The sequence below is a fragment of the Thunnus maccoyii genome, chromosome 23 (assembly GCF_910596095.1).
Source record: "Thunnus maccoyii chromosome 23, fThuMac1.1, whole genome shotgun sequence".
Classification (NCBI taxonomy): Eukaryota; Metazoa; Chordata; class Actinopteri; order Scombriformes; family Scombridae; genus Thunnus; species Thunnus maccoyii.
In genome coordinates this window covers 24,763,726-24,779,149 of record NC_056555.1, presented here as the reverse complement: position 1 = coordinate 24,779,149, position 15,424 = coordinate 24,763,726, and the positions used below count along the sequence as shown (strand labels likewise).

The 15,424-nt window shown below is 42.0% G+C and overlaps 1 protein-coding gene across 4 annotated transcripts in view; it reads right to left on the bottom strand.

Moving 5' to 3' along the window:
- LOC121890611 (NACHT, LRR and PYD domains-containing protein 12-like) overlaps window positions 1-15,424 on the bottom strand; it is a 79,752-nt gene that overhangs the window by 24,706 nt on the left and 39,622 nt on the right. For 2 of the 4 annotated variants that reach the window (XM_042403052.1, XM_042403053.1), the window contains exon 3: window positions 8,401-8,689. In XM_042403052.1, coding sequence (XP_042258986.1) covers window positions 8,401-8,689 — 289 coding nt within the window. Of the gene's footprint in view, window positions 1-8,400; window positions 8,693-14,545; window positions 14,632-15,424 lie in introns of those variants that run through there. The other 2 variants (XM_042403055.1, XM_042403054.1) reach the window with 2 other exon arrangements.

The following is a 15,424-nucleotide window of genomic DNA, read 5'->3' as shown; positions in this document are numbered from 1 at the left end:
AGAGAGTGTGAGTGTGAGAGAGAGAGAGTGTGTGTGAATGAGTGTGAGAGAGAGAGTGTGTGTGAGTGAGAGAGTGTGTGTGTGTGAATGAGTGTGAGAGAGAGAGTGTGTGTGAGTGAGAGAGTGTGTGAGTGAATGAGTGAGAGTGAGAGAGTGTGTGTGTGAATGAATGAGTGAGAGAGAGAGTGTGTGTGTGTGAATGAGTGAGAGAGAGAGAGTGTGTGTGTGAATGAGTGAGAGAGTGTGTGAAGCGCAAGTCCGAGGATGTTTGATTTAGTACACGGAGCCGCCGCATGACGACGCGTCAATTACATGTCTCGGTAACAGCCCCTCACTGTGGCTTAGGTTTTGTTTTTGTCGAAATCAAGTCACTACATTTAAGTCTAAAAACTCCGCTTCAGTTAGTTCGTTAGCCATCGTTCATGGAGGAAGACTCAACGCTGGATTTCCTACATTTGTTTGAAAGCATGGGAGGTGGAGATGGAGGATGCACCGGTCATCAGCTGATTCATTCACCTGGATTGTGACATCACGGCTCCCTCCGCGTGTAAGGTAAAGAGTAGCGCTACCAACTTTATGGCCATAATAAAGTGTGCACACAACTTTGCGAGCGTAATCCCAATGCATTGGTCGCTAAAACAACACTGATAAACTGAACTTTATCTCGTTGCTTTCATCTTGGATGTGCGTTGCGGTGTGAATTAAAGGACATTATGGACGGTAAACCAGACGTGGTTGCTGCGGAGCCAGCGGCTGCTGCAGCCTCGGTGAAAGAGGGAAATGTTAATGAGCCAGAATATGTAAAAAGTAAACGGTCTATTACATTAACACACAAAGCTCTTGTTGCAAAGGTGGAAAGGTTACAAAATGTAAGAAAAGACAAATTAAGTAAGGCTAAAAACCTAAGAAATGTAACTCAAGAGCTTATGCAGAGTGGTAATGCAAAAGAGATAAAACATACACTGGAAAAAAATGTGCTTTTGTGTGGGGAAGCCAAAGATGCTCATGTGGCTCTGTTGCCTTTAATGTCCACTGAAGAAAGTGACAAACAAAACACTTGGTTTGCTGCAAAAATGCTTGTTGAAAATGGTTTAATTTTTGAGGTTGAAAAATGGTTGGTAAATGATCATTGTGGTGAGGATGGTGATGATGTTCACCCTGATGACAGCATATCAAATGTTGCCAGTAGACATTCTCACCGAAAAAGCACATGTAGTGGTAAAAGAAGTAACAAAAGTGGTAAAACCAGTAATAAAAGTGGCAAAACCACAGCTTCATCTTGCATTAAGGCAGAAGCAGAAAGGGCTGCACTTCTCGCTAGAGCTGCGGCTTTAAAGGAAAGGCATGCTCTAGAGGCCCAGGAGGAGCAGCTGAGAAGAAAAAGGGAGCAGCTTGAGATTGATGCTGAAATAGCTGCATCCACTGCAAGGCCAGCAGTTTTTCAAGCTGCCTCAGAATGTTCCAGTAACTCACAAGTACCTTCTGATGGAATGAATTCTTACTTTCAAAGGAAGGAAGAACAAAACCTAAATTCCAAAGGACTCAATCCTGCAGCAAACTCATTTAAACCATACACGTGGAGTGCAATGCCACAAAGCAGCTTCTCAGTAGCCCAAAAGGATTCAAGTGCACTGAACGCACCCTCTGAGGGAAAAACACATCAGGTCTTTGGATCAAAATATGAGAAAGTGGAAAAAGGAAACAGAAACATCTGGAACAATGCAGTTTGGAGATACACAACAAAACCTCTCTCTGCCAGTCAACAATGTGCAGCCTGCATCAGTGGAGCAACAGCATTTATATTCTGTACCAGTACAAGGAGACCTGTGCACCATAATGCACCGAAAAAATGAAATCACAGCAGCTCTGGTTCAACAACAGCGCTTAATGTCCTTGCCTTCTCGAGACATTCCAGCATTCGACGGTGATCCTCTTCAGTATAAAACCTTCATAAGAGCTTTTGAACATAGTGTGGAATCAAAGGCTAGCAAAGCTGACTGCCTTTATTTTTTGGAGCAATTTACAAGAGGGCAGCCCAGAGAATTGGTGAGGAGTTGTCAGCACATGATTCCCGACAGAGGTTATCAGCTGGCTAAAGAGCTTCTCCAAGAACACTTTGGAAGCCAATATAGGATTGGTGCAGCCTACATGGAGAAGGCTTTGGCTTGGCCTGCAGTGAAGGCAGAGGATGTGGGAGCACTGCAAACTTTTTCTCTATTTCTGCGAAGTTGTTGCAATGTAATGGAGGAACTTCAATATGTGCAGGAGCTGGACATGCTAACTAACATGACAGCAATCATGATAAAGTTGCCATTTAAGTACAGAGAACAATGGAGGATACAGGCACATGAAATACTCGAGAGGTACAATCGCAGAGCTTGCTTTAAAGACATGGTCTCATTTATCGAATGCCAAGTTAAGATCATTTCTGATCCACTTTTTGGGGACATCCAAGACACGATAAGTGGTTTGCCTGCAGTAAAGAGTGTTAACAAACCACATTCAAAGTTCAGCAAGGTCAGAGGTAACAGCTTCGCCACGGTTATTGTAAGTGATGCAGCCAAGGGATGTGGAACTCCAAGTTCAGTCCCACCAAGGCTGGACTTAAAGGGAATCATTCAAGAAGCATGTGTTTGCTCCTCTCGGTTTCACAGACTGGAAGAGTGTCCAAAACTGAAAGGGAAGAAGCATTGGGACAAAATTGACTTTTTGAAGGAAAAGGGGATGTGTTTTGGCTGCCTAGGTAGTGGACACAGGAGCAAGGATTGCGACAGGTGCTTAACTTGCAAAGATTGTGGTCAGAAACATCCTACAGTGCTTCATATCTCTGGAAAGATAAGAGCCATCACAGGAAGTGAACACACTAAGGGCACAGCACATGTTAAACCACCTGCATCAGAAACTTGTGGACATACAGGGGCCGGAAAGGAGGATAGCATTTTGTCTATCTTGCCAGTTCAGGTTAAATCCATCAGGGGAAGCAAGATAATACAAACATATGCGTTCCTGGATCCTGGGAGAACGGCTACTTTCTGCTCAGAACATCTTATGCAAAGGCTGAACAATACTGGTAGGAAAACCAGTTTCCTTTTGCGCACTATGGGACAGGAAAGGGTTGTTTCCACTAGCACCCTGAATGGTTTGGAGGTAGCTGGTCTTGGCAGTAACAGCTTCTACAGTCTCTCAGAAGTATTCACACAAAATAAAATGCCTGTGACCACCAGTAACATTATCACACAGGGAGAATAGCAGAAATGGCCATATCTCTCTGATGTACAGATCCCATGCATTGATACTAATGTTGACCTGTTGATTGGCACTAACGCCAATAAGGTATTTGAACCATGGGAGGTCATCAACAGCAGAGAGAATGGACCATATGCAATACGAACTATACTTGGCTGGGTAGTTAATGGTCCCCTTCGAGATGGAGAGAGCAGCAGGCCTAAAACAGGATTCTCAGTGGCTGCTGTCAATAGGATTTCTGTCTGTAAGCTGGAGGAAATGCTGAGCAACCAATACAGTCATGACTTCAATGAGCAAAGTTCAGAGGAACAAGGAGTGTTGAGAGAAGATATTAGATTCTTAAAGATGATGGATGAGTCAACACAGCTGCAGGATGGACATTACAGCTTGAAAATGCCCTTCAGAAAGGACCAGCTTTCGCTTCCTAATAACCTTTCTATGGTTAAGCAAAGGCTGCTGGGATTAAAGGGGAAGTTCAGGAAAGATGAACTATTCCACAAGGAATATACCAGCTTCTTCACTGATGTAATTAAGAACGGCTATGCAGAGAAAGTGCCTCAACATCAGCTGGAAGGTGAAAATGGAAAGCTCTGGTATATACCCCATCATGGTGTATGCCATCCCAAATAGGGTACATTGCGTGTTGTGTTTGACTGTTCAGCTGAGTTTAAGGGAACTTCACTCAACAGCCAGCTGCTACAAGGCCCAAACCTCACTAGTTCATTGTTGGGTGTTCTAACCAGATTCAGACAGGAGCCAGTGGCATTTATGGGAGACATTAAATCGATGTTTTACCAAGTTAGGGTGGCTGAAGAGGACAACAAGAGGCAATGTGAACCAAGAGATTGAAGAATTTCGAATGGCAGTTTCTTTGTTCAGGGCTGTCTCTTCCCTAAGTTGTGCCAGTTATGCACTCAGGAGAACTGCAGAGGACAATCAGGCTAACTTCTCACTAGAGGTTGTGGAAACAGTCAAAAGAAACTTTTATGTTGATGACTGTTTGAAGAGCTCGCGCTCAGACGAGGAGGCAGTTGCCATGGTTCAAGCTCTCACTGAAATCTGCCAAAAGGGAGGCTTCACTTTGACAAAGTGGATCAGTAATAGCAGGGCAGTACTGCAAACCATTGAAGAGGAGCATAGAGTGAAAGACTTGAAGGAACTGGATCTGGATAGAGATGAGCTTCCAGTCGAACGAGCTCTTGGGCTGCAATGGTGTGTGGAGTCAGACACATTCAAATTCAAAATGGCGATGAAAGAACAACCACAGAGCAGGCGAGGAATGTTGTCCATAATCAGCTCGGTTTATGATCATCTGGGTTTTCTTGCCCCAGTAACCCTCCCAGCCAAAGTCAAGCTGCAAGAGCTCTGTCGGAGACGTTGTGGATGGGACGACAACATACCTGCAGACATTGGCCATCAGTGGAGAAGGTGGCTGGAAGACCTGAAAAGGTTGGCAGCATTCAAAGTTGAAAGATGCATTAAGCCCAAAGACTTTGGACAGCCCATTAAGGCACAGTTGCACAACTTCTCTGATGCTAGTCAGGATGGATTCGGTACTGTTACTTACCTCAGGATTGAAAACTGTAAGATGGTCCATGTTTCTTTCCTGTTGGGTAAGGCAAGAGTTACCCCTCTAAAACCAATAACCATTCCCCGTCTGGAGCTTGCGGCTGCTGTTCTGGCTGTGCGGGTAGATCAGATGTTGAGAGCGGAGTTGGAGCTGCCACTGGATCAGTCAACTTTCTGGACGGACAGCACTGCAGTGCTTAAGTACATAAAAAATGAGGATAAGCGTTTCTACATATTTGTATCAAATAGAGTAACAAGTATTAGAGATGCAACTCAAGTCTCTCAGTTGAGGTATATTAATACCAAAGACAACCCTGCAGACTATGCCTCCAGAGGTATGAAGGTTGGAGATCTGCTGAATGGGGGTAGCTGGATTGAGGGCCCGAAGTTTCTCCTTGACCCAGAAAAGAATTGGCTTGCAGACATCACAGAGGTCACAATTGCAGATGATGATTTGGAGGTCAAAAGAGAAGCTACAGTAAACACCATCATTACTCAGGGCTCTCCGACTGCTACAGATCAGCTCTTATCATACTTTTCAGATTGGAGGAGACTCAAAGTGGCGGTGGCATGGTTTCTCAAATGGAGAATTCTGCTGCAGTTGAAACAAAAGAGAAAGGACTTACATGCTCTTGAGCTCCACAGAAAGGAGGCAGGTGGATCATCTCTCAATGTGTCGCTGGAGATGAAGAGGGCCAAAAGAGCCATTGAAAGCCAGATGTTGTCAGCTGAGGATCTCTTAGATGCTGAAATGGCCGTTATTCGCTACAGTCAACAAAAGAAGTTCAAGGAAGAAATCGCTGCCCTATTAGCTGGAAAATCTGTGTCTAGAGACAGTTCTGTGTACAAGCTTGATCCACATTTGCAGGATGGATGTTTGAGAGTAGGAGGACGATTGAGTAAGGCTGCTTTGCCAGAAGAGACTAAGCATCCACTCATTCTGTCAAAAGATCAATACATCTCCATGCTCATATTGAGGTATATTCACCAACAGGTGGGTCATGGTGGAAGAAATCACACTCTGTCAAAGCTGCGCAACAAGTTTTGGATAACAAATTCCAATGCAGCTGTGAGGAAAATCATATCACAATGCGGCTTCTGCAGGCGACATAAGGGAAGAGTAGGCAAGCAAAAAATGGCAGACCTACCGAAGGAAAGGCTTCTTCCTGATCTCCCTCCCTTTACAAATGTCGGAGTAGATTACTTCGGGCTTTGGAAGTAAAGAGAGGTCGAAGTCTCTGTAAATGTTATGGTGTCATCTTTACCTGTCTTGCAAGCAGAGCCATTCATCTGGAAGTGGCTCCATCCCTGGACACTGATGCATGTATTAATGCTATTCGAAGGTTCATCAGTCGAAGAGTCCAGTATGCGTTCAGACAATGGAACCAATTTTGTGGGAGCAGAGAAAGAGCTGAGGGAAGCGCTATCATCATTAAATCACAACCGGATACAGGGAGTTCTGTTGCAAGATGGCATCCAGTGGAACTTTAACCCACCTTCAGCATCACACCATGGTGGTGTCTGGGAACGTGCTATCCGGATGGTGAGGAAAGTTCTCACTTCTGTGCTGCACTTGCAAACTCTGGATGATGATGGTCTTCATACAGTCCTGTGTGAGGTCGAGTCTATATTGAATGGTCGTCCCCTCACCAAGCTCTCAGACGATCCTAATGACCTTGAGCCTCTCACTCCTAACCACATTCTTCTGATGGAAGGGAAACCAGTCATGTCACCTGGACTTTTTAACAAGGATGATGTATATGTGAAAAGGAGGTGGCGACAAGTTCAGTACATTGCAGATCTATTTTGGAAAAGATGGGTACAGGAATACCTCCCTCTGCTGCAAGAACGCCAGAAATGGAATCAGAAAAGGAGAAACTTCATTCCTGGAGACATTGTTGTTGTAATGGATTCTGCTGCTCCTCGTGGATCTTGGCTTCTGGGCAGAATTTTGGAAACTTTCCCAGACAAAAAAGGGTTAGTACACTCTGTGCATCTCCAGACGAAGACAAACGTCTTGGAAAGACCTGTCAGTAAGCTTTGTTTGTTGCAGGAAGCCACAAGCAATTAGGGATGCGGTATAGTGACCTCCACAAAAAAAAGAGTTATGTTTACAAATGTTTGAATTTTTTTTTTTTGTTTGTTGTTGTTTGGGTTCACTTTTATATGCATGTCACTCAAGTTATGGCTCTATTTGTTTACACGTGAAGGTAATTGTAATGTCTGTGGCCATTCAATTAGGGGCCGGTGTGTTAGAGCCATTTGTATCTAAAACTGTGTTAAGGTTACTCCCTGGTTGCCACAGTAGGTGGCGTACTGAACAGCAGCATACGGAAATGTATATGTAGAGGAAGAGGCAATTACTCCTCAGGTGTGCTGCTTACCGGGAGAAGCATACAGTTTTTTGACCGCCGTTTAGAGGCTAATCTTTAAGCCTTTTGTTGTTTTCATGCAAGTTATAAATATAAGTGTATGCATAGCAAATGCTTTATTGGTGCACGTTGATAAATAAACACATCTGAAGCGCAAGTCCGAGGATGTTTGATTTAGTACACGGAGCCGTCGCATGACGACGCGTCAATTACATGTCTTGGTAACAGCCCCTCACTGTGGCTTAGGTTTTGTTTTTGTCAAAATCAAGTCACTACAATGAGTGAGAGAGAGAGAGAGAGTGTGTGTGTGTGTGTGTGTGTGAGAGAGAGTGTGTGTGTGTGAGTGAGTGAGAGAGAGAATGTGTGTGTGTGAGTGAGTGAGAGAGAGAGTGTGTGTGAATGAGTGAGTGAGTGTGTGTGTGTGTGTGTGTGTGTATGAGTGAGAGAGAGAGAGAGAGAGAGAGGCCTAAATAAATCAACAGGTAGTTCTGATCGATCGATCATCTGATTGATCAACTAGACATTCAGAACGAGCTTGAATCAGCATGACAGCACACGTAGCGGCGCTCAAATGAAAGAAGCCTCATCAGTAAACATTCACTCTGCAGTGCATGTGGAACTCGTCTCACAGTCTCAGAGTTCAGTCCACTCAGTAAAGGGTCCGTTTTGTTTTCCCACAACTCCTAATCAGTTCAGTTCAATCCAGTTTCACAAACATGAAAGAAAGACAACTCAAAGCTCTGCAGTTCCCCCACAAAACAAAACAAACCAAAGACGCTAACAAAGCAACACAGTACATAAAATAAAGCCAGCAGAAGCGTCAGATAGGTCGGACCACCGTGTTTAACTACATATCTTCAAACGTTACAGTTACGACTGAAAATGACAACAGAAAAAAACAAGTTTGCCACGTTCACAGATCTCCACAACTCAATCAACCACCAGTCATCTACCCAGAAGTGACTGTTGTTGTTAGCGTGACGTCACAGACTGTAGTTCTAATGAACGGCGGAGTGATATTTTTACTGATGAGGCTTTTTTCATTTGAGCGCGGCTACGTGTGCTGTCATGCTGATTCGAGCTCGTTCTAAATGTCAAGTTGACCAATCAGATTGCTTGGTTGAAACTACGTGTTGTATAATAACTCATAACTCATGTAATAATGTATGAAATGTATGTGACACTGCTTTTCAGATTCCTTCTCCTAACTTACCTTTTGGTCCTGAGGGGGAGTTTTGTAAACGCTGCACCAGATCCTTCCTGTTGATCTTTTCTAAAACCTTCTTGGTCAGCTGCAGAGATCCATGATCCTGATGTTTCTGTACCATTAGATCCACTGTTTCCTCCCTTCCTGCTTTCTCCAGCTGAGCTACTGGGATGCCTTTAAAGCCCTCCAGGATGTCATCCAGCTCCAGGAACCACTTGAACTTCTTAAACTCATCTTCTTTTAATTCCTGCAGAGTTTTCCAGAGCTCCTCTTTAAGTTTCGCCATTATGCCCCCCTACTGGAAATAAGAGACATTTTATTCAGTTCTCATCTCATGACACTTTACCAGTATGACTTCTGTACATGTGCGTGTTAAATGTAAATCATCTACTGCTTGAACAAACAGATCACAACTTTGGTTATTTTCATAGTTTCAGTCTTTCATCACTGCAAAACTCATTATATCCACATATCACCTGAATTCTAGCTGAATACATTTACATCCTCTGTGAGGAAGCAAACAACAAACTGAAGCCACGTTCCAAGTGTGAAGCTTTTGATGTCTGTATTTCATATCAGATGAGTATATCTCATTTTTATTGTTGCACAGTTGGTGGGCAGTATCATGTTTTTATGAAGTGCTGCCCTCTGCTGGTATTACAGCACATTTAAGGATAAACTTTTCTATTTTTACGTCACATAATCTCTGAACAAGACATTGTTGAAGGATGCTCCCTCTTACTGCCTTTCTTGGAATGATCTTCCATTATACAGTTTTTTAAAATGATCTACAGTACAGACCAAAAGTTTGGACACACCTTCTCATTCAAAGAGTTTTCTTTATTTTCATGACTATGAAAATTGTAGATTCACACTGAAGGCATCAAAACTATGAATTAACACATGTGGAATTATATACTTAACAAAAAAGTGTGAAACAACTGAAAATATGTCTTATATTCTAGTTTCTTCAAAGTAGCCACCTTTTGCTTTGATTACTGCTTCGCACACTCTTGGCATTCTCTTGATGAGCTTCAAGAGGTAGTCACCTGAAATGGTCTTCCAACAGTCTTGAAGGAGTTCCCAGAGATGCTTAGCACTTGTTGGCCCTTTTGCCTTCACTCTGCGGTCCAGCTCACCCCGAACCATCTCGATTGGGTTCAGGTCCGGTGACTGTGGAGGCCAGGTCATCTGGCGCAGCACCCCATCACTCTCCTTCTTGGTCAAATAGCCCTTAAACAGCCTGGAGGTGTGTTTGGGGTCATTGTTCTGTTGAAAAATAAATGATGGTCCAACTAAACGCAAACCGGATGGAATAGCATGCTGCTGCAAGATGCTGTGGTAGCCATGCTGGTTCAGTATGCCTTCAATTTGGAATAAATCCCCAACAGTGTCACCAGCAAAGCACCCCCACACCATCACACCTCCTCCTCCATGCTTCACGGTGGGAACCAGGCATGTAGAGTCCATCCGTTCACCTTTTCTGCGTCGCACAAAGACACAGTGGTTGGAACCAAAGATCTCAAATTTGGACTCATCAGACCAAAGCACAGATTTCCACTGGTTTAATGTCCATTCCTTGTGTTCTTTAGCCCAAACAAGTCTCTTCTGCTTGTTGCCTGTCCTTAGCAGTGGTTTCCTAGCAGCTATTCTACCATGAAGGCCTGATTCACACAGTCTCCTCTTAACAGTTGTTCTAGAGATGTGTCTGCTGCTAGAACTCTGTGTGGCATTGACCTGGTCTCTAATCTGAGCTGCTGTTAACCTGTGATGTCTGAGGCTGGTGACTCAGATGAACTTATCCTCCGCAGCAGAGGTGACTCTTGGTCTTCCTTTCCTGGGGCGGTCCTCATGTGAGCCAGTTTCTTTGTAGCGCTTGATGGTTTTTGCGACTGCACTTGGGGACACTTTCAAAGTTTTCCCAATTTTTCGGACTGACCGACCTTCAGTTCTTAAAGTAATGATGGCCACTCGTTTTTCTTTACTTAGCTGCTTTTTTCTTGCCATAATACAAATTCTAACAGTCTATTCGGTAGGACTAGCAGCTGTGTATCCACCTGACTTCTGCACAACACAACTGATGGTCCCAACCCCATTTATAAGGCAAGAAATCCCACTTATTAAACCTGACAGGGCACACCTGTGAAGTGAAAACCATTTCAGGTGACTACCTCTTGAAGCTCATCAAGAGAATGCAGAGTGTGTGCAAAGCAGTAATCAGAGCAAAAGGTGGCTACTTTGAAGAAACTAGAATATAAGGCGTATTTTCAGTTGTTTTACACTTTTTTGTTAAGTACATATTTCCACATGTGGAAAGTAGTTTAAACACACACACAAAGGGCGACCATTTACTGCATACTGCCGATAGAAACTGAGTACAATCAGCCACCGTCAGTAATCAACACAAACACATATTAGACTGTCAAACCAATAACTAACAGCAGTCAGCGTCAGACAACCTTATCATACTTTCACAGCTACCTGCTGTTTCTGTAGTGGTGACAAAATGTTAAAGATGTACATAGTAGCAGTGAATTAAACTGAAACTCCCTGCGCTCTCCGGGGAAAGTATTACGCCAAACTTCCTCTAATAAATATGACATATTAACAATTCCTTACGTGTCCGCAAAAACACATAATTCTAGAAACACAAGATAAAAGGCGTCATATGTCGACAGTCTTCTTGTCAACTCGGCATTAATTTAATCCATAAAGATAAACTATATTTGTGTACAAACTTTACATTTTGGATTTTGTCGCCTCAACTCGCCACCAGCCTCCGTTGGTTAGCTGCACTATTTTAGCGGGAGAAGACGGTGGGAATGAGAGGCGAACAGTTTCAAGAATTACATTTCTCACTAAAATATGTGCTGGACGGTGGATCAGATACACGCAAAATTAAACACCGACTCGTAACATTGTTAATTCACCGTCCATCGTGTGTGACGGTATTTGAGGATTTATTTCGGTCGTTATAGTCACTTTGCTGCTTCACGTTTGGTGCTGGACTACGGAGAGCCCCTGGGGTCACATGGTAGAAAAAAACTCGATGTGTAAATCCGTACTGGACAGAGCGCACCTTCACTATTTGCATGAGCCAAAACTAAAGACTCAGGATAATATTAAACATGTTTGATTTGATCGGAACGTCAAGACGAGATAAAGACTGAGTTGAGACGCTCGGACTGAGTTTTTTGACCACGTTACACCAAACGGTGGAAATGACGGGAGCGCGCCACAACTCTGGCAAAACTCTCATGATTTTATTCCTGAATACTTTCACCTTTACTCTCTACCTGTTTGCTCCTCCTTTACTGGAAGTTACCTGTATGTGGTTGTGTGTGTGTGTGTGTGTGTGTGTACATGTTAAACGTACGTATGAATATTAGGATGTTTGACTTAGTTGTCTTAACTGGATTCAGGGCTGACATTTAATAATTTAAGCAAGTAAGTAAAGTTTATTATAAAGCGACTTTTTAGGTCAGACAAAGTGCTTCACAATAAAAGATGAAGAAAATAGAGACACAATATAAGAATAGTAAATAAAATAGAATCAGATAAATAGAACACTACTACTCAAAGGTAAGTCTGAACAGGTCTTGAGCTGCTTTTTAAAGGCGTCCACAGATCTTAAATCCAATGGGAGACAGTTTCAAAGTGCAGTCAAAGACTCAGACTGCTTTAGTTTGGAGTCTGGAGTAAAGAGCAACCAACCAACCCTGATCAGACCTTAAAACCCTGCTGGTAACCCACTGCTGATCAGTGCTGGAGAGGAACTGACTACAGAGTACTATATTTAAATATAGTTTTGAGGTACTTGTACTTTGATTTAATATTTCCATGTGATGCTACTTTCTACATTTCAGAGGGAAATATTGTACTTTCTACTCCACTACATTTATTTGACAGCTTTAGTTACTTTTCAGATGAAGATTTGACACAATGGATAATATAACAAGCTTTTAAAATACAACACATTGTTAAAGATGAAACCAGTGGTTTCCAACCTTTTTGTCTTTTGATGTCTTACAAAAAGCAGTGTGTAGTCGGGGTCACATTTAATCACACAGAATCTGAATCAGAATCACAGAATCTGTAATATAGCTGGCGTCATGAATGCATAACTAAAAGAGCACTAAAGCCATTCAGCGTTGTTTTCCTATAACATTCACAATGGATCGTTTAAAAAACAGTATTGAAATCAATGCAGCAGAATCACATATATTTTATTCCACATGTTCTTTTTTCCTGTCAAAACTTGGTGCCTACATTACCCACAATGCAACGCGACTCAATTCAGTTTTTGTTTAGTACTTTCTGTCTTATCTTTCCCTCAGTGACATAATGTGCTGTCACTGTAAAGACCAATTAATGCACTTGCACGTGCACGCGGCTCCATTCCTCCTTTCTTCAGAGGTCCGCGGGGTCCATGTACCCTCTGCCCAAAGCTCTGTTAAATGTTTTTGATAACGGGATAAACAATTATACTATTCATTATTTCATTTATTTTCTGTTTTTCGTGTGGATTAAAAAGCGGAAATTCATGCGCTTTTTCCGTTTTTGTCTTCAAAGCGGTTTTATTATTATCTGCACCTATTGACCGCGGGCATCTGATTGGCTCACAGGGGCCGCTTGTCTCACCTATCGTCACACCTACATTCAAGGATTACTTCCGGTCATGGCCGCGCACAGATCCCCTCTAAATGCACGTTTGGCAGAGGCGCCAACTCACGAGGAAGACTCTGTGTTTATGTAAATACACAGCATATAGTTTGAGAGCCATATATAGTGATTTTACTGTAGCCTATGTAGCTAATGTTAGCCATGTTATGCAGTGTGCCCTTGCTTCATAAACACTTGTAGATGCAGGTGAATGTGACTCCCCTCGTTGAAACCTCCTGATAGATGTAACAGCGGAGCAGAGGAGAGAGACTGAGGTAGCGATGTAACCGACCTGCATGCTGGTATTTGATTTTTTTTATTTTTATGAAACAAATTATTGTAAAAAAATCCACTATTTGTGCTTTGCTGAATAACGTATTTGTATTCGGGAACACCCCTAGTGTACAGTTAAAGCAACCCAAATAACCATCACTCTGACAAAACACTCAATGCAGAGTGAAACAGATAAAAGAACAGGATGAGTTAACAGACGTAGCTTAACCATGTTATGTGATCCTACTTCAGTCACTTTAACAATAAGTATTACTGGGACCACTACAGAAAATTGCAGATGAACATTTAATATTGTGGAATTCACATTTAGACACTGACTATCCCTGTAACACATTAATCATACACGGTTCAGTCTTATACCAGGTTTTGATCTAGTCTTGTTTTACATAGCAGCCACTGAGCAACATTAGCTTCAGTGTGGAGTGGTGTCTCTGTCCATGTGAACAAATATGAATCTCTTTAGCTGTTCCACTTTATTCACCAGCAAGTCTCTAAATGTGTAAAACCAAAAAAAAATAGTTCAAACAGTGTAAAAGGCTGATTGGAGCTGAGGGGAACTGCAGAGTCTGCTAATAATTTACTGTGGGTTCATCACTACGTGCAACCTTCCACATCACATGTACAGTCCTCATCTGATCCTTTGTTCATATAAACATGTGAATTATACAGATATGGATTTAATGATTATTTCATCTCAGGTCTTCTCACCAGTGCAACTGTTCAAGACCTGCACAGTAAATGCAACTCAAATCATCTGAGACTTTATCAGACAGAAAACAAAAGCTCCAGTATTTTCTGTTGTTTTTAAAGGTTTTAAAACCTTTTTCCTGCCGTTACAAAAATGCATCTTACCTCCTTCTTTAAAAATAAGTTGTAACTTACAACATTTAATTATGGTCTAAGTATCCTTGGTACCAGAGGAACATACTCATTTATTTACCTTTTTCTTTTGACATTTTATTGCCACAGATATAAACAACTTGTGGATAATAATAATAATTTCAAATAAACTTCATATGGGATGAACAGCAAGGATTGGTCAAACAACACTGGAAAAAGTCATCTTCCTAAATTCAACCTCACCAGAATGAAACAAAGAGAATTACATATACAATTTAAAGACCACCAATATTGAGGGATTTTATACTTGAGCACAGATAAATGTGTTTTTTAATTTATATTTAATAAAACTCACCAAACAGGATTCAGAGTTCAGATTCAGGATTCAGAGTTCTTCAAATGTAGAAAGATGAACGATACAGTTAAATTATCCCATCTTTCACTTCAACTAAAGGTTGTCTTTGAGTTTCCAGATGAAGTTTCTGCTCTTTAGTCACAGAGAGGAAGATGCTGATTTGACCTCAGGTTCCTCTTTCTGCTTCATGTTGAATTCCTCCCCCCTTAAAAAGCTACGTGCATATTTCACAAACCGCCACTTCCTGTCATCCTTCAGTTTTGTACAGGAACACCCATGTCCCTCTTGCTTACTTCCTCTTTCAGGGACTCTACATGAGCACAGGAACGAAGCATCAGACCACCTCCAAAAAGATATATAAGTAGAAAACAGAACATAATTCACATGTATGGTGGGAGATGTGCTTCCTTCTGCTTCAGCAAGCTAAACCTTCTTCAACTTAGTTATTACTACAATTATAAAATAAAAGGGTTAGAAAGTTTATCTAATTTTCATGCCTACATCTCATCCTTGATAGTTAAAAGTCAACTACAGTACACTGTGGAAACCACACGACTGATGCTGATGTTCAGAGAAAGATCTGACTTCCCTTTTGCAGACTGAAACTCTCTCACAAGAATTTTCGCCGGTCTTTACCACACATGAAGAAATGTTTAGTACATGTTGTAATTCCTGCCTCTGTCACCTTATCATTATTGTTAGGGGTCTATATTTCCCGTAAAAGCAAAGACAAACTTTATTTGCATTATGATTCTTTTCTGAGAGGCGAGAGTGGAACATGCAGGAAGTTAACAGATAAATCTACAGACTGAGGCTGGATGCACATTATACGATGATTTGTTGGAATAAAGAGCAAATCTGACTGCATAAGCAACAATC